The sequence below is a fragment of the Poecilia latipinna genome, unplaced genomic scaffold (assembly GCF_001443285.1).
Source record: "Poecilia latipinna isolate Pla-1442-1.1 unplaced genomic scaffold, P_latipinna-1.0 Scaffold1911, whole genome shotgun sequence".
NCBI classification, from domain to species: Eukaryota; Metazoa; Chordata; class Actinopteri; order Cyprinodontiformes; family Poeciliidae; genus Poecilia; species Poecilia latipinna.
Genome location: NW_015114527.1, coordinates 99,909 through 125,756, shown reverse-complemented (window position 1 = coordinate 125,756; position 25,848 = coordinate 99,909). Strand labels below are relative to the sequence as shown.

Genomic DNA, 25,848 nt, shown 5'->3' with positions numbered 1-25,848 from the left:
CCTGAATTAAGACAAAAACATGAGAAACAGGCTGGAACATGAACTCTGGTCATTAATCTGTAATTAAATTTAACGTAGAATGAGATCTCACTCCTCATGTTTTTATCTACTCAGTGAGGAAATAACGTTTCTAAAATAAATCATTCGGTGCAGGCACTAAACAATTTGATGATTAATGATTTTCCCCTTTTAGTTTTATGCACAGTAAATGCTGTGTGGTGGGAACTAAAAGCAACTAAAACTAAATCTAAATAATGAAATGAAGAGAATAATTTGAAATGTGACGATTCTGTTTGTCTTTTAGTGTTTAAGATTTAGACCTTTTATAGTTACATTTAGTTCCATGAACATGAAGAAAATGTGTAAATTAATGTCGTCAGACTTTGAGGATGAAATCTTTACGTCAGTTTTTGATTTAGTGAATTAACACATTAACACTAAATTTAAGTTTTAAAATCTCCAGCCTCAAACCTTCTGCAGTGCTGCATAGAGCAATGATGCTTTCATGAACCAAAAGAAAAATCAGAGTTAAAAAGGAGGATTTTTTCCATTTGTTTTCTGTGTCCACATTAGAAACCTCAGTTTAAACACTCAAAACCACTGCAGGGTTAACAGATAAACCCAGAATGAGTCACATCTCTGCCAGATTTAGATTTAGAAAATGTAATTTAAACAAGAATTTTGACCAGGATTCTGGTCGGACCGCTACGAAACGTTAACTTTAAGTTAAATGGTTCCTTTAAAGCTAAATCAGTCTGAATAATCCTCAGGTCACAGAGATTCTCGTTTCACGTAAACTCCTCCGTTTATTCCCCTCCCTCCTTTCTGACACCTGAACACAGAGACGCAGGAGGATGTGAAATTTCTGAGTGTTTACTTGAAAACACACTGACCTTTGCGGTTTCTCCAGCGGCAGAGCAACATCAGCGCAATCAGCAACAAAATGCAGGCCACAACAGGAAGTAGTATGAGGGCGAGCGGAGCCGTAGGCGTTTGAGGCCTGCGCCCTTTAAAACACAAAGATAGCAGGTTAGCTGGCCTACATACAAACAATACGAGCATCTCGACACAAACGAGGGCGGCAGATAAAACCCACCGCTCTGAACGCCAGAAGAGAACACATCCTTTTTACTTTTATCGATGAAAAAATCTAATTTATTTCTCTTTAATCATATTTAATGATGCCGCTGGGGATTAATAATCTGGTAATTCAGCTTCTAAATGCAAAGTCATTTCAAGGATCTTTAAATCTTTAAAAAGCTGCATAGAATTTAATTTACTCAAAATTAAATTCATGTCAACTGGACTCAGTTGACATGAGCAGCCTAATTAAATCTACTAAAAATTATATTAAAGCAATTTATTCATTAGAATTAATCAATACATTTTAGAGAAAGAATAAGAAATGAAAAATGTACGTTCCCTAGAGACTGTAATTTAGCATATAATAATAAAACAGAGATTGTTTTTTGGCACTACTGTCATTCCATAAAACTGCAGGCATCATTTAAATAAAACATTTCTCACCTGTTACATCCAGCCAGGTTTCTGCTGATTCTCCCACTCCAGAGGCGTTACATTTATAAAATCCTTCATCAGATTTAGAAACGCTTCGGATGGTGAAGGTTCCCGTAGAGCTGTTCCCGACCAGAACCCCGTTTCTATAGAAACCAGTCAGATTGGAGAAAGACGGTGGCCTGAATCTGCAGTGAAGAGTCAGGTTTTCTCCTTCACTAACTGAGTGTGCAGGACTGTCCAGGATCAATGATCCATCTGAGAAACAAAATGTGGAAGAAAACGAGTTTTAAATGAGTCAGAAAAAAATTATGAGCATTTTTATCTCCTGCATACAGAAAGAAACATAACACAGACTGAGCTGTGTCAAAAAAAACTCTTAAAGTGTCATAAATCAGCAAAGGATTAATCAACAGAATAGAATAGAAAACTGTAGATTCACCCAAACATAAATATAATATAACACTAAGAACAACAATCTGTGCAGTTATTAAAAATAGCAAATTCTGTCGATTCAAAGGGATGTGCGAGTGAGTAGAATATTCTTTTGCAAAATGTATAAAACGCATTGAAAACAGGCTCATTAGTGACATTTAGTGACAATAAAACTGTGCAAATAGCAGCATGTATGTATGTAGATGCGTTTTCATTTTGGAAGGAAGGATCTTTGATAACGCTGCTTTGTGCACCTTGGATGCAGCTGTTTGTCACTGAAGGAGATCTGCAGTTCAGCAGCAACTTAATGAGATGCACTTCAGTTAGAAATGTGCACAAAACTGTAGATATTCAAGTAAGGTTAAAAAAAGAGAAATGCTTAATATTGCAGTTACGATATTTCCATTAAATAAAAAACGCAAGTAAAATCACACCTGCATAAGTTTGTTCACACAATAAATCATTAACAGAACCACGCCATCATAACCGTACCACTTCCTGTTTTCTTCTTCGTCTTTCCCACCAATAGGAACGTCTGGTTGTTTTTCCGTTGCAGCTTTACGAAATGTACGAATGTCGATACGGCCGAAAAACTGGATCAACATGGCGCAAAAACATTTTAAAAGAAAACTTGGTTTTCTTTTAAAATAAAAAAAATAAAAAAAGAAAACCCGGCACTTTTTTAAAGTGCCGGGTTTTATTAAGATAATTTTTCCAGAATTCTAATTTCCACAATTATATCTAAGTTTCTGCTTTACAGCTTCAGGATTTTACTCTCTGTAAACACTTTTCAGATATTTCAGCTGTCGATATTGCCCTGGTTCCAGGAGAATCATCTGAACTCGTCTGAAAGCATCAAATCAGATCTGAACTCTACTGATTTTTTATCATGAGATAAATGTGGCTGTAATCTGAGACTGAGAGATGTTTGAGATACCAAACCTCAAACTGAAGCTTTTTGTGTGAATTTATCTGCGTCCTGTTTAGAGGACTTTTCTCTCTTCCAGACCACAACCAGGTCAGCCTGAACCAGTTAGAGCAAACAATTAAACCAGATCAGCCTGTGCTGGTTCTAACCCACCTTTTACGCTGATGTTGACTGAATCGCTGCGTTCGCCTGCTGCAGATTCACACCAGTAAACTCCAGAGTCGGCTTCATACAGCTCACTGAAGATGCATTCAGTTTCATGTGTGTGATTTGAATATGAGGGACAGAGTCCATTTATTTGTTTTGATGTATTTCTCCTGACTCTCCACTCAGACGAGTTTCCTTCACAGCTCAGAGAAACAGATTCATACTGGAAGAACTGGGATCTGCTGGGGAAGAGCCTCAGACAAGCTGCAAAGAGGAGAAAAACCTTCAGAGAGGAAAAGTTTTCAAAATGTTTCTGATCGATTCAGAAACAGAAAAACAACAAAATCCTGCCGTTTTATTTTCTCTGCTGACTTTTTAAACGATGAATCATTTTTTAGATAGAACGGTGATTCACATTCATGACAGTCGACTACTGAAGCCGAGTTGATGCAGCTGATGTAACCGATTTGACCCGATGCAACACTAGTGATCAAAGAGAAAAACCAAAGCAGGAAACTCTCTGATCTTCATGTTTCCCATGAATAAAGTTATCATTTAGCTGAAGATGTTTCCCATTTAAGTTTCATTTTGTTTCAGTGGCAGCAAATAAGTCAGATCTTAACATCAGAGAAACATTTTCTGGAATTACTTCTGGTTAAAAACTAAAATTAAAATCTAAAAAGTGAGTTTTAGAATCAATGAACCAGAAGATGAATCAGAAATAAGAGACTTTAAACTACATTAAAAATGTTTTTTACTCACCAACGACAGCGCAGAGAGCTGCTACCTCCATCCTGAGCCGCTGCACTGAGGCGCCTCGCCATCGGGGGGTTTCATCATCACACCTCTGATGATTGTGTCAAAGACGCCACAGCTTCCTGCTAACGCGATCGTCTCCAGGTTCGAACCTGAGAACATGTTGTTTGTGCAAGAGCTGTGAAAAAAGAAGAGAGAAACCCAGAGAAGTTCAGAAAAGGTCAAATGTTTTGGTCCACCAGCGTCTGCAGGAGAGAGTGAAGGTCACTGTAACCTCTGATGCAATTTACAGCCAAGTGTGATTTCAGCTTGAGGTGAACAAACTTCCTCTAGAGGCGGCGCTGACCCAAACATTTAAACTAAAAACTGCTTTACAGGTTAAATATGATGTGAAATTTTACCTCTGATCTTCAATTTCATGATTTTAAACAAAATCAATTAGAAAACATTTTCAGTTATTAATTTCTACGCAGAATTTAGCTTTTATTTCTCAAAGCCTTAACAGATCGAGGGCGGATCCAGATGTGCTGCACAGCGGTCTGCTGAACTTTGACTGGACCCGACTACTAACCAGCAGAACATCAAGCTGACTCTGTTCCAGACAATAAATGATGATGTAATATGAAAGTTAATTCACTGCTGTAATTAAATACAAATGGAAATTTATGTACAACTTTTAACTCTGCTGAGGATTTGAGGAAAGCATTAAATTATTTATAAAACCACATTAACTGGAGCAGAAGGGTGGAAAACATCAAGAAACATGAAACTATTAAGACAAGAAATGAAATACCAAAGCAGAAGAAATGGTACATTTTGGATCATCAAAATAAAATACTTTTTTTCCTAATTTTAAGCCAAGAAATATAAATCAACCAAGTTTTATGTCAAATCAGATCAGTGAACAGCGTAAAGGTTTAGATCCGATGTTTGAGTGTAAATAGATCTGTAGCTCATCATGACGTTTGGTTCCCAGCAGCAAAGCTTACAATTAATACAGAACAGGCCCAGGATTGACCTTCGACCTTTAATAACTTTTACAAGAGATCTGGATAGAGGTAATATTATAAAAGGGTAAAGACTTTAAAGACCAAACAGGTGAAATGTTTTGACATAGAAATAAAAAAAATTTAAAGATTATCTGCATAGTTATTGTCATTTTGCCAACATCAATAGTTTTCATAATTCTAATTGACCTCAAGCAGTAAATATTTAAGTTAATATAAAAAAGTGAAGAAAGAAAAACTAAAAAGTTCAAGAGTGTTGGTTGATAAACTTGCTGGAGTTTTGGTTTGTCCTGCAATGCTAACCGGTTAGCAAAAAGTACAAAGTTATTCTCATGTTTGCTAACATTGGGCCGAGCCATGGGATGAAACACAGACTGAATAAAACAGCAATGATCTGTTAACTTTAATATTAATGGTATTAATCTGTTTTACTGTTGTTACAGCTGGAATCACTGACATCATAGCTGAAACCAGCTCCTGTTTTCCTGCTGCTCTCCACAGGCTGCGGTTAGCAGCAGCAGCAGGTGAACATCTTGACCTGGATGAGTAAAAGAGTGAATCTTTGGAGAAACTCTGTCTCCATGGTAACGTTTGCTCTGCTGTTTGTGGATCTGGTGGCTGCATCCATCCATAAGGCTAACGGCCTGAAACCAGCTGCCTGAGCTCCTGCAGATACCATCTGAGTTAAAGGCTCTGGAGGAGGCGAGGGGCTGACTGATCATGAAGTGGTTTTCCTTCTGCTGTCTTGAGGGGCGCAGCGTTGAAACCACAGCTCTGTGTCTGACACGTGCGCCTGTCCAACCAGATGCTTAAACCAGATACCAGAGTGTGTGACTGAATTAGGCCACCGGGCCTAAATTCTGCTAAATTTGTTTTAGGTTTTACTTTAAAGTTGTGACAAACTTCGTTTTCAATCAGTGGTTTCAAAGTGATGGCTCAGTAATGTGAGCTTGTTCTTTCCTAGCTTTAAAACTAGCATGGCCTCAATACCAACTCTCAAAACAAACCTTGGTTTCTTTGTTTTTATTATTTATTTTCATGGTTTGTTAGTTTTTATTATTCTCCTCCCTACTTTTCAGTAGCTTAGTTTTTGTTTGCCTGGTTAAAGGGTTTGCTCATAAATTCTCATATATTGGAGAGAAACTGTTCTTCATACGTCTGCAGGTGACTTATTAGACAAACATGGCGAAAACACGTGGAGACTTTCACTTCCTTAGAAACTCCAGGGAATCCCCTGACGTCACTGACTGGGAGATACCATGACTACCAGGGAGTGGCTTGGTTTCCCCGGAAACATCAGATAAACATTATCACTCTTATCTCTCAGTATCACTCTGTCGCTCTCTGCCTCCATATTTGTTTTCCCTGTTTATGTCTGGATTAGCCACTAAAACATCAACATTCACCATGATTCTGTCTGACATGATCTGGTTTTTGCACTTTAAGTGACATTTAAATCACGATAACGACATTTAAATCGCCTTCACGAGAAGCAGAGTAAAACTTTACATTCTTAAAGTCACAATAAACAAATAAAAACAGCTCAGGTCTGTTAATTAAAATGATCAAACTTTAAGTTGATAAAACTTTCCTCCTGAATCTGTCTGGGAGCCCCGAACAATATTCTAGAAACAATTGATCTTACCTTTCCTTCACGCTTTAAAACAAAAACCACAGATAAGGAAGTTGGTCTCTCCCAGCAGGCAACAGGGAAACGCCTCTGTGACGTCACTCTGTTTTGATTGGCTGAAAACAATCAAAACTTAAGTTTTGGTTATGGTTTCCATTCTAAAAAAAATTAGTAATGTGTTTTGTTTCTTCGTTTCGTTGCTTTGGGGTTTTTTCTTGTTTTCCCCCCAAATCTCTATTAAAGTTTTAAAAGACATTTATGAAGAATCTCTAAAGGGAATAGAGAAAAAAAAAACATCCGACAAAAATATAAAACCAAAAGAACAAAAGAGGGAAGAAAGACACAAATAGAAAATAAATACATCTTCCAACAATGTAGAAGCAATTCAACCATTAAAAAGTAGGAAACTAAATCTAAAATGAACAATTCAGTTACCTAAGATAAATAAAATTCACATCTTCATAATCCTAACGTTATCTTCTTTTCATATTTGTTATGTAAACATGCAACATCATGTAATAAATTAACTGGACACAATTGAACTTTGCTATTAGTAACAACCTGCTAAAAAAATATTAAACTCTTAAATGTTGTTTACTTACAGTCAGCTGTACAGCAGAAAAGCTTCATTAAGCAGCGTCAACAACCTGAAGGTAATGAAAACTCCGTTTAGCTCTCCTGTCTGGTGTTGCTACATCAGGAAGGACCGGAATATCGAGGCTGTGATTGGCAGCCTGGCCAGCCAATGGCGGTCCAGCCTTCATATTTGTGTTTGTGATCATATTTTGTCTTCATGGCTTCTTTGTTCTCCAGTCCAGCTGCGTTACATCAGCTTATAACGGACTAAATGGTTCATTGTTGTATCTGTCCATCTTACTTTGTGAAGGTGAAACTTTCCAAGAAACAGAAGAAGTTGGATGAAAGATGGCTTCTTTATCCATGTCCTTACCCATAATAGAGAAAATAATATCTTAGTCAATGAATGAATTGTTTAATATTTCAAAACTAAAACCTTCCAGGCCTCCATACTATACCAGTGTTAAGAAGAGGCAGGGAACAGGACAGGTAAGCAGTCTGTTCATTTAATTGGGAAAGCTGAACTTTACTAATTTAAATATACTTATTTCAGCTCTATTCTAGTAAACCAGTATTTATCTTGCCTTCACAAATCAATTGTTAGTGTTTAATGCGACATTTAAATTGATTGATAAGATGTTTTAATAAATATTATTGGCTTTCATTTTTCATTTTACCTGGTTGTTTAAGCAGATATGAATTCAATTTGTTATAAGGTTTTAAATATTTATGTGAATAAAATGAAACCAGGATTCCTGGTATTGCTAATTATTCACGTGAAAATAATAAATCCTTGAGCAGAGGGCCTAGTTGAAGGATGTGATTATAAAATTAGGACAGATGGATTGTTTGCCTTATTAATTCTGTGTGAGAGGTCTGACGCACTTTGTGATGAATCTTGTCTGGAAAACAGAATAAAACAGAGAAAACCAACAAAAGTGATTTTGCACACAGATTAATTTATTCTGGAAGCGATTATTTCTTTTTAAATGGATTCAATAATATTTAGTCTCCAAGGTGCGTCATCCCTACATTTTTCCATGACGTAAGAGACGTAGCTCCACCTCTAAACTCAAATATAACCCACAATCGGTCCCGTCGCAGTTCAGGACACGGACCGTACAGAAGAGGCGGTGACAACATTTCTGTTGTAATGTCAGAAGCAGCTGGTCTCTGTGAGATTTTCTTCAGCCGTTCAGGATTTTGGACTTTTATCTTCTTCTTGGTTTTGTTCTGGACGCCTGTTAAAGGTAAAAGCGCTGCTGCTTTTCTCCTCAACTTACGTTAAACTGTTACTAAGCAACCAGGAAGCGTTTTCATTCAAAGTATGAATGAGACAGCTGGTGAACTCATTCATTGTTTCTTGAACGATGAATGACTCCGCTGTTTTTAGACGTTTTGGCCGTTTCTGTTTTATTCTTAAGTAACTTATTTGTGTCTTTGTTTTCCTCTGACCTCATTCTGCTGTTTGTAATTATATTATTAGACATAAAACAAACGTACATTGTTCGTCGACGGTCATTCACTGATACTTCCTGGGACAATTCAAATTGTTTCACATTGGTTGACTAAAATAGTCTTCAAATCTGAATCTAAATTCATAAACTTTGTTAAAGAGATTAAAAAGAATAAATAATAATAATGAATAGCTGTACATTGATAATAAAACGTATCCACCGGTTGTCCGATAATAATTATTATTTTATTTGTAAGTGATGCTTCCCAGTAAATGTTTACTCTTGATATTCATCACACGGTGAGTCAGCAAATGCCCACAATAATAACTAATTAACTCACATGACCGAAATGTGACATTAATCAGCAATAATGGATGGATATGATGCTTAGTCATGATGAAAAGGGGGCGTGACATCATGTCAATTTTGGTAGAATTAAAATGCAATTTTTACCAGAACGTCTTAAAATTGTGAGAAGTCTTGTTGGAGTTCTAATAAAATTTTGCCATTTTATTTTGGTAATATTAAGACTTCATTTTTTTATTTCGACTTTATTGTCATGTGACTTTATTCTCGTATTATGACAACTGTATTAATACTGTGGGGTTTTTTTTACATTATGGCTTCTTCAGATTTACTGTAATATAGACTGCAACAAGAGATCTTTCCTTCCAGGATCCATCACAATCTTCAGAAACTCCTTCAAGAATTTGAATTAATTATTTACAACATTTAGTTTTCCCTAGGGATCAATAAAGTGTTTTTTAATTATTTCTTCATTCTTGTAAAAAGAAGAAAAAAGCCATATAACAGTTCTGGGTGTGCTGATGTCACACTGAACATGGAAACGTTTGGAGTGAGTTGGTGGGAGAAAAAAAATCCAGATTTTACAAAAATTTAAATGTCTAAATCACTTTCTAAATTGATAAAATGTGTAGAAAACTTGGAATTTTGGCTCAGGAAACGTATCCGAATTTAAAGCGAAGCTCTAGAGGGGAGGCTAATGGAGAACAAAGTTAATATCAACCTCCTGATTTGAATGATAAAATAGTTAAAATCATCAGTTGTTGATTCAGGTGAGAGCAAATAGAGCTTAACGATTCCTGACATCCCCGATAGCGATCACAGTAATATTTTCTTTTTTCCACTTGTTTGCTTTTGTTTGAGTAAAATGATAAATGTGACATTCTGGCAGATTTCCCAAACAGCTGCTTATGTTACAAACTTCCGGAGGAAACCTGGTGGAAACCCAACCCTCCACAGATGGATTGGGTTTCTGTCTGTGGGGTTTTCCCCTCTTGGGGAAGTTTGTCACCCAAAACACTGAGAAGTTTCAGGTTTTTACTTTAGTTTTATGATCATATTTATGAAACCTAATAAAATCTTCCCTGTGCTTCCAGGTGGCCTCCAACTGATTGGTTCCTCTCAGCCAATCGTAGCTGCTCCTGGAGATGACGTCATCCTCCCGTGTCGGGTGGATCCTGAGTGGGACGCCGTGGGGAAGACGGTGGAGTGGTCCCGACCGGACCTGAGGCCGACCGGCCCTCAGAAGCGTGTGGAGTACGTGTTCGTGTACCGCTTCAGGAAGACGGACCGAGACATGATGATGGACACGTACATCCAGAGGACGTCTCTGTCCCAGGACGGCCTGAGGCGAGGAGACGTGTCTCTGACCATCAGGAACGTCAGCCTGCAGGACCAGGGCAGGTTCCGATGCTTCATCCCACGCCTCGGGATAGAAGCAGAACTTCTGCTTGTTGTTGGTGAGGAACGGGTCCAAACTGCAGGTTCTGATCCGAATCTGTTGGACTTTTTCTCATCAGTCCTGTTATTGTTGCTGTTTCAGATCCAAACTTTGTTTCAACGACGACAACAGAGATGGTTCGTCACAGAAACCTCATCACTCCAACGCCACAGGAGGAAACCAGCAGGAACGGTGAGTCTGCAGGTCCAAACTCTGATTCTTTGGGTTCTGATAAGTTTTACTTTGTTTTGAGGTTTTTTGACATTTTTCTTCTTTTATTTCAGGTCATCGGTCCAGGATGTTTCTTTTAATCCCCATCATTCTCTTCATCATTTCTATGAGTTTACTTTTCATCTTAGTCATCTTCAGCTTAAAAAAATGCTCCACAATCACAAAGTAAGTCAGAAATAATTAAAATAAATCAGCGCTTCTTTCTTATAATCACCATCAGATGATTAATAAAAACTAATAAATCTGTTACAGATTTCAGCAGAACCTCCTAAGTCGGGCCTCTGCCTCTCAGTTTGGATGCTTTGGTCCAGAGCAGAGCTGTGATGATGTGGACCAGAAATCCAGCCAAACTCTCATTGATATTCCTGATCAACCGCAGCATCATGGAAACTGCGGAGGCTGAGCGAGTTGAGTTGATCAGTCTGAGGCGTATCGATGAAACCTGGTGAGTCTGACTCATCACTGGTCAGATGATGAGGTCATATGATGGTAGAGGAAGCAGGTGATGCTCTAATGATGATCTTTGTTTGACTCTGGACTTTTTCTGTTCTCCTGAAGGTTCTTCATTAAGCAGCTCACAGACTCTGTAGGAATCCCACAGACTTTCAGATAAACATGAGAAATGATCTGGATTTTATCCATCCATCTTTTTTCTTACACCCTTCCCATTGGGGCCAGCAGTGGCGCTGATGCCCAGCTCCAGCTGCCAGTGGGTGAGAGACGGGGTCACCCTGGACAGGTCTCCTGTCCATCACAGGGACTTTTCTCCAGGAAGTAAAAAAATCTGTGATTTCACACCAGAAGAGAAGCTCGTCTTTGTACTGTGAACTGAAGCTCATTTTCTAAGGCTGTTTTTAATTTATTTTGCTTTATTTCTGTTTAATGTCACCATGTATGATCTGGTATCATCAGTTTGTGTTTAATTTATTTTGGATCCAGCTGTCTAAGCACATGTTGCATATTTTAAAGATGAACCTTAAATGTTTGTTAAATGAGACCTGCAGAGCAGATCAGGCTGTGAAATGTTAGGAAATATTTTAAATGTATGAGGAGAAAAGTGTGATGTAGAACATTTTTTCATTAATGCAGTGACACGTTATTTGCACTTATTTTGTCATGTATTTTCATGTCTGCTCTAAACACTAAAACAAGTAACCTCAATGTGAAAAGATAAAAGTCTGAGTTGTTTTCCTTGTTGACCTGCTGTGGTTACATGATGGACTGTAATTTATTTTCATGTCTTTCCTGGAGAAGAAACGTTTTTAGAGAAATGCTGTGGGGATTTTAATCCCCCTGGATTACATGGTTTTTTTAAAAATATAACTTATTTTACTACTTGAAGCACTTAGATATTAGATTATTCTCAGTATTGGCTGAAAATAAACCTCATCAAGTTAATAAATTAAACATAAAGCCATAAATGTTTCCGATTTGAATATATATATATATTTTTTTACTGCTGAATATTTTTACAATAAAGTGAACTCTGAAGTACTGCATTTCAGGTTTCTTTAAATATATTTGTTTCCTCTGTCTGCTGCTGTTCTGAATTGGACCCTCTGTTCAATGACTTTAAATGGAGGTGACCTCTGACCTCTGATCGGAGCATAAACATGTTTCCTTCCTGTGATCCAAACATTGTTGTCCATGAAAGATTTCATGATCAACAGTTTTCATGGCTTTCTGAAGGTTCCTCTTGGATTTAGTTCTGGACTTTAACTAGGCCGTCCAAACTGAGACTGAGGTAAACAAACAAGAACCTTTTCTGTTGGTTTATGTTTATAACGTGACAAAGTGAAAAGATTTAAGGGGTGTGAATACTTTTGCAATGCAACGTTGACCTGAATCACCTTTGCTTCTTTTTCCTTTGAAATCCACTGAATCTAAATGTTTTATCTGGAAACTTCACTGTAGTTTTAAATTCCTGGTGAACTTTGAACCCTTCCACTGTCGGCAGGTCGAAACGGATCCCAACGGATCAGATAGCTGCCGGGAATCACCTGAGTCAACAGCCTGATCATGTTCAAGTTGGGTTTCAGCTTCTTATCTCCAGATTTAAACAGCGTCTTCTTTTACTTTCTGGTTCTGAAATAAAACCCAAAGGGGGAATCCAGTCAAAGGGGAAAATCTTAGTAGTTTCTATAAAAACAAAAATAGAAAATTAAAACCCTATCAGCGTCGTTATGACAAGTTATAACCAGTAATAACAAAACAATTGGCTGTAAATTCCCAAAACACCCTTTGGGGTGAAATCTTCATACCAAGTCATTTTAATAAATAAGTCATTGTCTGAGTATTATTAGGATTTAATGAGCTGTCAGAACTTATTCTGTAATCTTTGATCAACTTTCACTCTAAGGCTGTTGAGAAATCTGAATAATTGATTTTCTCGTAAAACTGAGTAAATTTTAACATCCAGACATTTTAATAGTATTGAGGTAATGAATGTTATCACATTTATAGTGTCAGTTTCACATTACGTATCCAGAATCCCCCTGAATTTCTAGATCACTTTTCAAAACAAATGAACGATTAAACACTTGCATCATCAGTAGTTTTACTTTCTCTGTTTATTTTTTTATACCTTCAGAATCTCCCTGGATTTCTTACAGGAACCATAAACAAACCGTAAAGGTAGGATTATTAATAACATCATAAACATGGCACTGATTTATTGTTCTCCTCATTTGTAAGTTTTGTTTGAAATCCACCGATTTGTTTTAATATAGACTTTAGCTGCTTTGTTTGAAGCAAATTCTATTTAAATGTCAGATTGCAGCAGCTTTTGCTGCCACCTAGTGAACTTTCTGTTTCACTCCTGCTGCAGTTATACATCGTCTCCATTCCCTTCACTTTCCTTTTCACCAAATTTAACTTAGCCATCCAGGATTAGACTTGGCTGCATTTTGTTACCACACACACGCACACACACACACACACCCACACGCACACACGCACACACACACACACACACACACACACACACACATGTTTGCGTGGCTATCTTTGTCGGGACTTTCCATTGACTTCCATTTATTTCTACAGTCTAAACTTTACCCTTATCCTTAGCATTACTAGTATATTCCCAACCCTAAACTTTGTGAAAAACAAATCCAAACCTTATTTCTAAACCCAAACAAGAGGTTCCACCATATTATGATCAGGCTTTGGTCCCAATAACACCCATAGGCCTTCAGAATGTCAGTAAATATGCCAGAAAAGGCCTATATTTTGTATTTAGGCCTTTTTGTGGCATATTTACTGACATTTTGAAGACCTCTATCAGTTTGAATATGCCACAAATAATATCATCTTACAAGTGAAACATTCTGGATAAACAAACCCATCCCAAGATACATTTCCCTGAATGCAGCTCAGCCTGTGACACAAGTATCCGCCATGTGGCTGATTAACACGGAGAGTCAGAAACGCAAACCTTCATGGTGAAAAGCAGACCTCTGATGAAAACAGACACAATAGCTCTTCTGCAGCTGGTGATATTCGGTGGCGGCTGAATCATGCTGTCCGGAAAACGCCACAATGAGATGACATCATGAGGAAAGAGCATTGTGTGGAAGAACTGAAGACATCCAGACATCAGCCAAGAAGTTACAGAGGATTAGTAACTGAATAAGAAAACAAGGCCCAGTCTGTCACAACACTTTGCACAATTAGCACAAAACCTCAGCCAAAGCTCTGAAAACACGTCGTCTCATTTGGTCTGAGTCAATTTTATTTCTATTGTACTTTTTGACAAGGCAGTTCCAAGAGCTTTACATCATTATAACATCATAGAGTCGACGAATATGAAACAAGCAATAAGCTGAATGTTCCTGTGAAGGAGCCTCGTAGTTACAGGTTCCCCCAGAGCGCAGACTGCCGCCCCACCGAGCAGCACATACCCATTTCAGAGCTGAGAAACAGCTTTACCACTGCTGAGCCACCTCATTTTTAATTATGCCAGAAATATGCTGATGGTCTGGGATGAGGAGGAGATTCTGGCTGCAGCTGTTTAGACAGGAAACAAACGATCCCAGTCTGTTTACGGCAACAAACTGCAAGCAGTTAGCCGCCGAAGCTAATGACTGCAACATTAAAGTCGCTAACTGAAAGGCTGTTCTGTTCTCCGCAATTCCATTTGATATACTGTCTGGGGTGTAATAATAGCTTAGGGTGATCATTTTAAGTGTTTTGTGTGTTTAAGTTTAATTTGTTTTGTTAATAAACTCTTGTAGCATTTTGCTGTTCGGGTAACACCAGTGCTGAACTTGTGCCTTCTTCTATTATTTTAAAACCAAGGCCTCATCAGGCAGGTAGAAATAATAACAGACTGAACTAACCAAGCGGTGTGGCAATTTAGCAATTTTGATCTGAGTTACTATTTTGGTTAAAGTAATTATGTCAAATATTATTAGATAACTCTAGACTTCAACAGCACAGCAGGAATGAGGTCCAGACCCAGTTTAAGTTTCTTGGGTTCTTTTTCACAGATGATGAAAAAACAGAGCAGGAGATCAATATGTGGATTGGAGCAACATTAGCAGGGATCTACTGGTCTGTCTTAGTGAAGAAACGTAACGTTAAATCGCAGTTTTTACCTCCATCTATGGTCAAACAGATGTTTTGGAAAGAACAAGTTCATGAACATTTGGCTCCAAACAGCCAGTTCACAACGCAAAGCACAAATGAAGACGAATCATTATTCTGAGAAAGTAACGTTTCATTAGATAATTTCATGAATTAGAAATCAATGATCTTAAGTGAAACTGATTCTTTATCTTCTGACAATAATGGTATCACCATTTTGGAATAACAATATCGTGGTGTAAAACGACATATGTAAGCTAGTTTGGGATGTAGTAATGTATTTTAAGTCTGATATCTACTGTAACTACCTTAAATAACAATGCTATTTATTTATGAGCACCAGTGGTTTGCTAAGGCTGACCACAGAATGGTAAATAGACTGAACATATATGGGGCTTTTCCAATAATTTTGGCCACTCAAAGCGCTTTAAAGTCACATTCACCCCCAAACACATTTATACACCGATCAGTAGGCAGAGTGGGGTTCAGTGCCTTGCCCAGGGGCACATCAACATGTGACAGGAGGAAGCTGAAATCAAACCTACAACCTTCCAGTTACAAGACGACGACTCAAATGGACAGAGGGATCTATTTTTAGCATCAATGGTTATCGTAGTTTAGCACAAGCATCAGTTATTTAATTAGCTGATATTTTATTGGCTAAATCACACATACAGTAAGTCAAAGTTATTTTTTGTCAGTGAATGAAATCAAGCATCTAAAACAACCAAAAACAACTAAAAAGTTAAACCTGTTCTCTTTGTTCGGTTAAGTAACTGAATCATTATCTGATTTCTGTTGTAACCCTCAGTAATTCTCCACATCCTGGAAAAACAAGCAGGCTGAGGCACGTCTAAGATAAACCTCACAGCTCTTCCTGGGAACTGAGGTGTGACGTTTCTCCTATGCTGTATCCTGTCAACACGTCTCTGTTCCCTCCTCCTCAGCACTTGAAAGTCATACAGTCGTTGTTACTGGGAGCTAAAATGGAGCACAGGGGACTTCAGTTAAACCAAAGTAACTTCTCCTGTTCGATCTGTTTGGATCTACTGAAGGATCCGGTGACTATTCCCTGTGGACACAGCTACTGTATGGACTGTATTAAATGCTACTGGGATGGAAAAGATCAGAGGAAAATCCACAGCTGCCCTCAGTGCAGGAAAGAGTTCATACCGAGGCCTGCTCTGGAGAAAAGCATCATGTTAGCTGCTTTAGTGGAGGATCTGAAGAAGACTGGACTCCAAGCTGACCACTGCGCTAGTAAAGATGACAGAATGAAGATCTACTGTCGTATGGAGGAACATAAAGGCCATGAAACAGTCCCAGCTGCAGCAGAAAGAGCTGAGAAAAAGAAGGAGCTCCAGGAGAGTCGACAACAAATCCATCAGAGAATCCAGGACCAGGAGAAAGATGTGAAGCTGCTTCAGCAGGAGGTGGAGGCCATCAATCGCTCTGCTGATAAAACAGTTAAGGACAGTGAGAAGATCTTCACCCAGCTGATCCGTCTCCTCCAGAAAAGAAGCTCTGAGGTGAAGCAGCAGATCAGATCCCAGCAGAAAACTGAAGTGAGTCGAGTCAAAGATGTTCAGGAGAAGCTGGAGCAGGAGATCACTGAGCTGAAGAGGAAAGACGCTGAGCTGGAGCAGCTCTCACACACAGAGGATCACACCCAGTTTCTCCTCAACTACCCCTCACTGCCAGCACTCAGGGAGTCGACACACTCATCCAGCATCAACATCCGTCCTCTGAGACACTTTGAGGACGTGACAGCAGCTGTGACAGAGCTGAAAGAAATTGTGCTGGACGTCCTGAGAGACACATGGACAAACATCTCACTGAAGGTCACTGGGGTGGATGTTCTACTGGCAGAACCAAAGACCAGAGATGGATTCTTACATCATTCAAAAGAGATCACTCTGGATCCAAACACAGCAAACAGGAATCTGTTTCTATCTGAGGGGAACCGAAAAGTAATAAGAATGATGCAACAGCAGTTTTATCTAGATAATCCAGACAGATTCACTGATTATAAGCAGGTCCTGAGCAGAGAGAGTCTGACTGGACGTTGTTACTGGGAGGTGGAGTGGACTGGGAGAGGAGTTGGAGTAGCAGTTTCATACCAGAACATCAGAAGATCAGAAGGGTTTGGATTCAATGACAAGTCTTGGTCTTTATATTGCACCAAAGACGGTAACACGTTTTTTCTTGATGACATTGAAACTCCAGTACCAGGTCCAGTTTCCTCCAGAATAGGAGTGTACCTGGACCACAGAGCAGGTATTCTGTCTTTCTACAGCGTCTCTGGTACCATGACTCTCCTCCACAGAGTCCAGACCAGATTCACTCAGCCTCTATATGCTGGGATCTGTGTTTATAATGGATCCTCTGCTGAGCTGATTAAACCTCAGCAGTCAGTGTGACCTGAGCTCCAGCTGGTTTCAGTTTCTTTTGTCTCCATCATTGTTTTCATTTCTTCACTGCTGAGAAATTTGTCATTTTGTTTGTTGTTTTGTTGATGTTGGAGTTTGTGTGGGTGCTGCCCCTTCCTGTTTCTGTTCAGCCATGGAGGCTGTCACTGCTTCACCTAAAATAATAATATCTGTTTATTGAACATAATGTATAGAAAGTGTTTTAAGAAAATGTTCATAAATTAATGACAAAATTTGCTAAATCAACTGACTGTACTGATTGATTGATTGATTGATTGATTGATTGATTGATTGATTGATTGATTGATTGATTGATTGATTGATTGATTTGTCAGACCATATATTGTTCAAATCCATGTAAAGATGAGCTGATGTAAACTATCAATAAGTCATTGTTTCATTGGACAAATGTCAGATTATGGGTCAAACTGTGTCAATAAAGTTGTTTTGTGACTCAGATTGTAGTTCTGTGTTTGTTTTTGCACATTAATTCACTGTTTGAATATATAATGACGCGTCTGTAATTTAGTGTTTTATTACTTTTATTATCATGTGTCAGTAATAAAAGTTATTATTTAAAGGTAATTTTGAAACATTTCCAAATACCAGAATCAGTCGTGGTTCTCAGATGAGAACAAAATGAGTAATCAGAGTTTTTGTTGCTTCAGGTTGAGATTTGTTTTCTACCTCCTGAGGGCAGGAGCCCAGGATGATCCAAAAAGACACAACAGACTCTGAATCTACAGGGTTTTATATCTGTGTGAGGACTCAGACAAAGCTGAGATCATAGTGTGGAGAAACCTCAAAGTTGGCCACCAGATGGCGCCAAATACCTGCTGTCCAACTGCGTCCAGGGTCTCCATCAAGATCCAGCCAGAATTTGAACTTCGGAACAAGAAGCTGAGTTATGCGAATGTACAACAGATTACAATAAGAAACTTAATTTAGTTCATTATTTAAATTCAAATAGAAGTGTATTATTAAATAGATTCAATAGAAGGATATTTAATTCAGACATGTGTCTCCATGTGTTTATCAGCCTATGTACTCAGTGTTTGGTTGGGGTTCCTCTGCATTATGTGCTGAGTAGCAAGGTGACAATCAGCTGCAGCTCTGCTGAGGTGAAAAAAAGTATACTTTAGTATATTTCAAATATATTTACATTTGTGAAAGTACACTTTAAGCAAACTAAGTATGAAGTATACTACCTGTAAATATATCTGAAGTATACTAAAAGTAATTTCAAAATTAGAACTTAAAACACACTAAAACATAATTGTACCAAAATACACTTTTAATATATTAAATTAAAGTATACTTTAAGTGAACAAAATATATATTTGCCCAAGTGCAAATATACACTTGCTCAAATATATTTTAAATATATTTTAAAGTATGTTTAATATATTTAAAATATATTTTAATATATATGCTCAAAATAGAATTTTTTAAAGTTCACTTAACACTACTTTAAATTTTTAACTTCAGTATGTTTTAAATTAAATCTCAGTGTTAATTTTAGGCTAATAAAGTATGCCTTTTCTTAAATTCTTTATTTAAACGGGTGAACCCCGCTGAGATCCAGATCTCATTTTCAAGAGGGACCTGCAACACGCAGCAACCTGATTACAAAATGAAACTAATTAATACATATGCAGAAGTATGTCTTTTAGGCACCTATAAAGTACTTTTCATGTAATTTGTAGGCATACTTTTTAAGCACCAACAAAGTATGCTTTTTTAGGTGCCTTAATAATCTTTTACTATTTTTGTTAAATTGCAGAGAATAAAAAAATGATAATCATGATGTAATGTTGTTTAAAGTACCCAACCCATTTTCAGATGTGATATAAGATCTATGATCAACAGGATTAGCTCCAGTTCACACTCCAGACCAGATGGTGGCGGTATTGCACACTTTCATTTAACAAAAAAAAGAAGAGAAGAAAAAACTTGAACGCAGGGAAGATGTTCAAATTTGCCATTTTTACTTGCATAATATTGCCTTAAAAGTAGAGAGGGCCTTGACAATAGTTACTAAATTTGGTAAATTCAAGCTGGTGACGTCCTAGTCTGAGTTAGACGACAACACAACGGGATAATTCTCAGGATACAAAATAAATTTCTCCAAATCCGAGGCCATGCCCTTGGGTAGATAACTTTATATCCCTAATTCTCCTTTTAAGTGGTCCCCTGCAGGATTTAAATACCTCAGCATATTTGTCACACCTGTCTTTGATCAGCAAACTTTGTCCCATTATTTGAAAAAATGAAGCTAGTCCTAGACCTTGAACGCTGGAATTGTCTTCTCTTATCTTGGCTGGGCAGAATTTCACTTCTTAAGATGAATGTTCTCCCTCGCTTGTTATACCCAATTAGGATGATTCCTATTTTGGTTACTCAGAGGTGGATCCAAAAAATTAAAGAGTTGGATTGGTTCCTTTATCTAGACCTAAAGAAGGGCACTCATAAAAATATCAACACTACAGCTACCAAGAGACAAGGGAGGCTTAAATCTTCCAGACCTTAAAAAATATCAGTTGAGTTCTCTTATATTATATGCCCAAGAGTGGATATTTGGAAATTCATACACAGTGTGGCTGGATATAGAGGCCTTGTTATGTGACTGCCCTCTTAAAAGCCTGCTTTGTCTTAAAAATATGAAAACAATAAATAAATGCTGTAGCAATCCAATCACTGTGAATACAGCCAAGGCCTGGAGGGCAGTTCCACAAATCGAGAGAAGAACTGGGAAAACATCCCCATTTACACCCTTTGTCCAGAACCCAGACTTATTTCCTCTCTGGGCGTCTTTTTAAGGAGGGCATCCTCGTGTCTTTTAATCAAATTGTGGAAGCTTTTGAAGTAGGGGAAATAACCTCTTCCGTTTCTTCCAGCTAAGAGACTTTGTTAAAAAAGAAACAACTCTTCTCAGGGACACTGAGGTTTCGGGCATTGAAAACTGTTTTTCAGAACTCGTGAAGTGTCACTCAGTTTGTGCTACAAGGCACTGGAATGTCATAAGCTTCACTTGTCCACTCTGTCCCAGTCCTGGGGAGGAGAGCTGAATACCGAGATGAGATCACTGATGAAATGTGGAGCAATACTTGGAACTCTGTCATAAAAAATTCCATTTGTAATCATTCCTGGGCGTTGCAACTTAAATTGCTGCATAGAGGCCACTTGGCCCCAAACCAGGTGTCCAAGTTTAAACCAGGGTCCGCTTCACTGTGTCCTAAATGTAAAATACATGAAGGCAGCCTCACACACTGTCTTTGGTCTGGCCCAAGATCCAGATATACTGGGAATCTATTCTGGCTGAGATAAGGAAAATGATCAAAACTAATATTGATCTCAATCCAGTGTCTCTTCTCCTTGGTCTACCAAATAAACATATCCAAAACAAGAGCAAGTTTGTTGAGAATGAGAATCTCAATCAATGAATCATAATTTGTATTGACACACGGAGGATAAAATCAGCCAAGAAAAGCATTCAGACTTTACTTATTTTATTAACTTTCAGCGCTGAAAGGAGACGCTTTACCATTACATCCGACAAGAGTTTCTAAAAAGTCTGACTGACGACACTTCCTGAAATCACACCATGTCTCATGATAAGTTTCTCGTGGGAAATGGACCTCGGTGTCTAATAGAATCAAAAATGTAACTCTTTACTATGGGCCCTTTGTCTAACAGCATGACTCTTTCTCAGCCTTGGTAAAGCATCTCAACAAGTTGTATAATGTCCTAATTTTCTGTGCTCAAACGAATATTTTGTTACGATGGATTTCTGACAAGTCTCCTACTATTATATGCAAATATATACTATATTTAGAAAACCAACAACTGCTGCCAATGAGGTGAGCATGAAATATTTAATTATGTGACATTTTATTGGCTAAATCTCATATTCATCAGTCTTAATTCATCAAGTTGAACCCTCATTTTTTATGCATTTGGATAAAATTAAATGAGTAACATTACTTCAGCAGTCAAAATTCCCAAAATAACCATAAACAGGTAAAAGCTTAAATCTCTTTTCTGCTCTAAACATTTTATAAGTAATCCGTTTTCTGTTGCAACCCTCAGTGATTCTTCACATAGAAACTTGAGAAAATAAGCAGGCACAGTGGAAGACACTCCTCACAGCTTTTCCTGGAACCCAAGGTTATGGCAAGCCGTTTTAACATAAATTCGGTTTCATCTGACTATCCTTCTTACGTTCCAGATATCTAAGAATGCATTTTGACTAGACAAAACTACATTTTGACTATCCAGAGTAGTAATTTAAGATATCTGTATTCACATTCTGACTAGTAAGAATAATAATTCAAGATATCTTCTATTACATTTTGACTAGTCAAAATTCCTTTCAAGATATCTCAAATGACGTCACTGGATCTGTCATTTGACGGGACAAATATCCGTAATTACGATTTAAGATATCTTCAACACAATTATGACTAGCCAAAATTATAATTTCAGATATCTGAATTAAGAATGACGTTGAAGCCCCTTTGTGATGTCCAAACAGTTGCCTGCAGGATTTTATGTTTCCTGCACAAAATTGTCAGTAAATGCCACAAATTAGAAAGAGCTCGACAATGTTGGAAATGCGGAGATAGCAAAACTTCATAAACTATAAGACTGCTTCTGATATCTGCAAAGAACTTCCTGTTTATTCATTTCCAAAGAACCGAATGCACTTAAAAACAGCTTTGAAACACTAAAATTGCTATTGTCAAACCATTTTCAACATGAAAGTGGCGCATTTTCAAACATCTTTTTTCGTTTTCTCTATTTTTCATTGTTTTATTAAACTTTCAAATTGCTACGTAAGTCGGGGACGTTTTGAGTAGACAGAATACTAATTCAGGATATCAGTAATGTCATTCTGACTAGTCGGAATGTCAATTTAAGATATCTTAAATAGAAAAGCTGTGTAATTCAAGATATCTATATTCAAGTAGAGATATCTTAAAAGAAATTTTGACTAGTCAAAATTACAATTCAAGATATCTTTAATTTAATTTTTGCCTAGTCATTATTTGAATTTAAGATATCTATAATTCAGTTTTCACTAGTCAAAATTACATTTCTCCTATCCAAAAATACATTTAAGATATCTTGAATTATGGAGTAATTCGAGATATCTTTAATTAGAATTATGACTAGTCAAAACCAAAATAGAGATATCTTGAATTTACTTTATGACTAGTCATAATTTAATTGTATATATCTGAAATGTGTATTTCATATAGTCAGTAATTCATTTGAGATATCTTGAATTGAAGTCTCCATACAAGTCAATGGTAAATCTGACGTCATTTCGACTAGTCAGAATGTAATTAGAGATATCTCAAATAGTTATTTTGTCTAGTCAAAATATAATTAGAGATATCTTAAATTGTTAAAACGTCTAGTCACAAAACAATTTGAGATATCTGTAATGTAAGGGCGGTAAAACCGAATTTATGTTAAAACGACTTGCCATAAAAGGTCTACTAACTCCTCCTACGCAGCACCTCCAATGTATGGCAGACCGATTTAACATAAACTTGGGTTTACCGCCCTTACATTCCAGATATCTCAAATTATTTTATGACTAGACGTTTAAGTAATTTAAGATATCTCTAATTATATTTAGACTACACAAAATAACTATTTGAGATATCTCTAATTACATTCTGACTAGTCAAAAATGATGTCAAATTTACCATTGACTTGTATGGAGACTTCAATTCAAGATATCTACAATGAATTACTGACTATCTGAAATACACATTTCAGATATCTACAATTAAATTATGACTAGTCATAAAGTAAATTCAAGATATCTCGATTTTAGGTTTGACTAGTCATAATTTTAATTAAAGATGACACAATAATTCAAGATATCTTAAATGTATTTTTGGATAGGAGATTTGTATTTTTGACTAGTGAAAATTAAATTATAGATATCTTAAAAGAAAATAAAGACTTGTCAAAACTAAATTAAAGATATCTGGAAAGGAATTTTGACTTGTCAAAATATAATGTAAGATATCTTGAATTATTATTCTTACTAGTCAGAAGGTAAATACAGATATTTTAAAATATCTAGAATGTGGTTACGGATAGTCAGACAAAACCAAATGTATGATAAAATGGCTTGCCGTACTCCAACACATATCTCCGTTGATCCCAACGGAGATATGTGTTCAAGCCTCATTCACTGCAGGAACACGTTTAGGTCAGGGTCATTGTTACTGAGAGCTGAAATGGAGCAGAGAATAGTTCAACTAGACCAAAGTAACTTTTCTTGTTCAATTTGTTTGGATCTACTGAAGGATCCGGTGACTATTCCCTGTGGACACAACTACTGTAAGAACTGCATTAATTGCTACTGGGATGGAGAATATCAGATGATGATCCACAGCTGCCCTCAGTGCAGGAGAGAGTTCATACCGAGACCTGTCCTGGAGAAAAACTTCATGTTAGCTGAGTTGGTGGAGGATCTGAAGAAGACTGGACTCCAAGCTGCTCCAGCTGATCACTGCTATGCTGGACCTGAAGATGTGCCCTGTGATGTCTGCACTGGGAGGAAGATGAAAGCTGTCAAGTCCTGTCTGGTCTGTTTGGTTTCTTATTGTAAGAATCACCTCCAACCTCACTACAATGCTCCACCTTTACAGAATCACAAGCTGGTGAATCCCTCTAAGAACCTCCAGCAGAACATCTGCTCTCGTCACTATGAGGTGATGAAGATCTTCTGTCGTACTGATCAGCAGTGTATCTGTTATCTCTGTGCTATGGAGGAACATAAAGGCCATGAAATGGTTTCAGCTAAAGCAGAAAGAGCTGAGAAGCAGAAGAAGCTCAAGGAGAGTCGACAACAAATCCATCAGAGAATCCAGGACCAAGAGGAAGATGTGAAGCTGCTTCAACAGGAGGTGGAGGCCATCAATGTCTCTGCTGATAAAGCAGTGGAGGACAGTGAGAAGATCTTCACTGAGCTGATCCGTCTCCTCCAGGAAAGAAGCTCTGAGGTGAAGCAGCAGATCAGATCCCAGCAGGAAACTGAAGTGAGTCGAGTCAAAGATGTTCAGGAGAAGCTGGAGCAGGAGATCACTGAGCTGAAGAGGAAAGACGCTGAGCTGGAGCAGCTCTCACACACAGAGGATCACACCCAGTTTCTCCTCAACTACCCCTCACTGCCAGCACTCAGGGAGTCGACACACTCATCCAGCATCAACATCCGTCCTCTGAGACACTTTGAGGACGTGACAGCAGCTGTGACAGAGCTCAGGGACAAACTACAGGACGTCCTGAGAGACGCATGGACAAACATCTCAGTTGCAGTAACTAAAGTGGACGTTCTACTATCAGAACCAGCATCAGAACCAAAGACCAGAACGAGATTATTAAAATATTTACAAGAAATCACTCTGGATCCAAACACGGCTCACAGAAATCTGTTATTATCTGAAGGGAACAGGAAAGTAACATTAATGGGACAAAAACAATTTTATCCTGATCATCCAGACAGATTCTCTGGTGTTTTTCAGGTCCTGAGCAGAGAGAGTCTCATTGGACATTGTTACTGGGAGGTTGAGCGAACTGGGAGTGGAGTTTATGTAGCCGTTTCATACCAGAACATCAACAGAACAGAAGCTTTTGGATTCAATGACAAATCTTGGTCTTTATATGGTTACACAGACAGTTACACATTTTATTACAACAACATTGAAACTCCAGTACCAGGTCCAGTTTCCTCCAGAATAGGAGTGTACCTGGACCACACAGCAGGTATTCTGTCTTTCTACAGCGTCTCTAAAACCATGACTCTCCTCCACAGAGTCCAGACCAGATTCACTCAGCCGCTACATGTTGGAGTTGGTCTTTACTTCTCCCTTTCCTGTTCTGATGCCTCCTCTGCTGAGTTCATTAAACTGAAATAGTCAGCAGTGATCTGAGGTCCAGTTGGTTAAAATGTGTATTTTAGTCCCAGTTCCTTTTGTCTCCATCATTGTTGCTGAGAGATCAGCTGTCTTAGTGGAGCTACTCTGTCATCTTTGTTGTTTTAATGTTTGATGTGTGGTGAGAATCTAATTTCTTAATTTTCTTGTAAAACTGAATACATTTTGAAAATTTACAATTGATCATACTTAGCTGCATCATTATCACATTTGTCATTTCTGTTTCACATGATGTCACCAGAATCTGCTTGAGTTTCTGATTATTTTTAAAACAAATTAACTAGTAATGTTGTATCTGCAGCATTATTTTTTTTTCTCTGCTTTCAGTTTATTTTTTTGTACCTCCAGAATCTCCCTGCACTTCTTACTGTCATGCTTTTAGTCTGAATGTGTAACAAACTGCCAAGTGTGGATTGTTGAAAGCATCATAAACATGATATTGATTTAC

General features: G+C 37.7%; 4 protein-coding genes across 6 annotated transcripts; 3 read left to right on the top strand and 1 right to left on the bottom strand.

The window, feature by feature from the left end:
- Positions 1–661: 661 nt before the first annotated feature.
- Positions 662–7,168, bottom strand: LOC106935121 (high affinity immunoglobulin gamma Fc receptor I-like). 2 transcript variants are annotated; one of them, XM_015015434.1, is made up of 6 exons: positions 7,021–7,168; positions 6,434–6,534; positions 3,788–3,959; positions 3,032–3,289; positions 1,528–1,773; positions 662–1,007 (listed from the first exon to the last, which is right to left on the bottom strand). In XM_015015434.1, exons 3-6 carry the CDS (start codon positions 3,816–3,818, stop codon positions 874–876), a joined length of 669 nt encoding a protein of 222 aa, XP_014870920.1. In that variant the 5' UTR covers positions 3,819–3,959; positions 6,434–6,534; positions 7,021–7,168; the 3' UTR covers positions 662–873. The 2 variants fall into 2 exon arrangements, with proteins under 2 accessions (XP_014870920.1, XP_014870921.1); XM_015015435.1 differs by lacking the exon at positions 6,434–6,534.
- A 640-nt stretch (positions 7,169–7,808) lies between these two features.
- On the top strand, positions 7,809–25,848 carry LOC106935117 (tripartite motif-containing protein 16-like). Of its 2 annotated transcripts, XM_015015431.1 has the most exons (2): positions 7,809–7,813; positions 23,949–25,848. In XM_015015431.1, the coding sequence occupies exon 2, from the start codon at positions 24,030–24,032 to the stop codon at positions 25,380–25,382; it is 1,353 nt and encodes a 450-aa protein (XP_014870917.1). In that variant the 5' UTR covers positions 7,809–7,813; positions 23,949–24,029; the 3' UTR covers positions 25,383–25,848. The 2 variants fall into 2 exon arrangements, with proteins under 2 accessions (XP_014870917.1, XP_014870916.1); XM_015015430.1 differs by lacking the exon at positions 7,809–7,813 and having other exon boundaries at positions 23,690–25,848.
- Positions 8,073–11,843, top strand: LOC106935119 (myelin-oligodendrocyte glycoprotein-like). The gene is made up of 6 exons (XM_015015433.1): positions 8,073–8,244; positions 9,852–10,214; positions 10,298–10,387; positions 10,480–10,591; positions 10,679–10,871; positions 10,985–11,843. The coding sequence occupies exons 1-5, from the start codon at positions 8,148–8,150 to the stop codon at positions 10,827–10,829; spliced, it is 813 nt and encodes a 270-aa protein (XP_014870919.1). The 5' UTR covers positions 8,073–8,147; the 3' UTR covers positions 10,830–10,871; positions 10,985–11,843.
- On the top strand, positions 15,730–17,893 carry LOC106935118 (tripartite motif-containing protein 16-like protein). Its single transcript, XM_015015432.1, has one exon. It carries the CDS (start codon positions 15,919–15,921, stop codon positions 17,431–17,433), a length of 1,515 nt encoding a protein of 504 aa, XP_014870918.1. The 5' UTR covers positions 15,730–15,918; the 3' UTR covers positions 17,434–17,893.

Bases quoted from the DNA above. Each gene is read 5' to 3' on its own strand.
- LOC106935121 (XM_015015434.1), bottom strand. From the start codon at position 3,818: ATGGAGGTAGCAGCTCTCTGCGCTGTCGTTG. The intron at 3,290-3,787 runs GTGAGTAAAAAA...TCCTCTTTGCAG, and splicing joins AGCTCTCTGCGCTGTCGTTG to CTTGTCTGAGGCTCTTCCCC. The intron at 1,774-3,031 runs GTGGGTTAGAAC...TTTGTTTCTCAG, and splicing joins AGTCAACATCAGCGTAAAAG to ATGGATCATTGATCCTGGAC.
- LOC106935119 (XM_015015433.1), top strand. From the start codon at position 8,148: ATGTCAGAAGCAGCTGGTCTCTGTGAGATTTTCTTCAGCCGTTCAGGA. The intron at 8,245-9,851 runs GTAAAAGCGCTG...CTGTGCTTCCAG, and splicing joins GTTCTGGACGCCTGTTAAAG to GTGGCCTCCAACTGATTGGT. The intron at 10,215-10,297 runs GTGAGGAACGGG...TTGCTGTTTCAG, and splicing joins AGAACTTCTGCTTGTTGTTG to ATCCAAACTTTGTTTCAACG.
- LOC106935118 (XM_015015432.1), top strand. From the start codon at position 15,919: ATGCTGTATCCTGTCAACACGTCTCTGTTCCCTCCTCCTCAGCACTTG.
- LOC106935117 (XM_015015430.1), top strand. From the start codon at position 23,703: ATGGAGCAGAGAATAGTTCAACTAGACCAAAGTAACTTTTCTTGTTCA.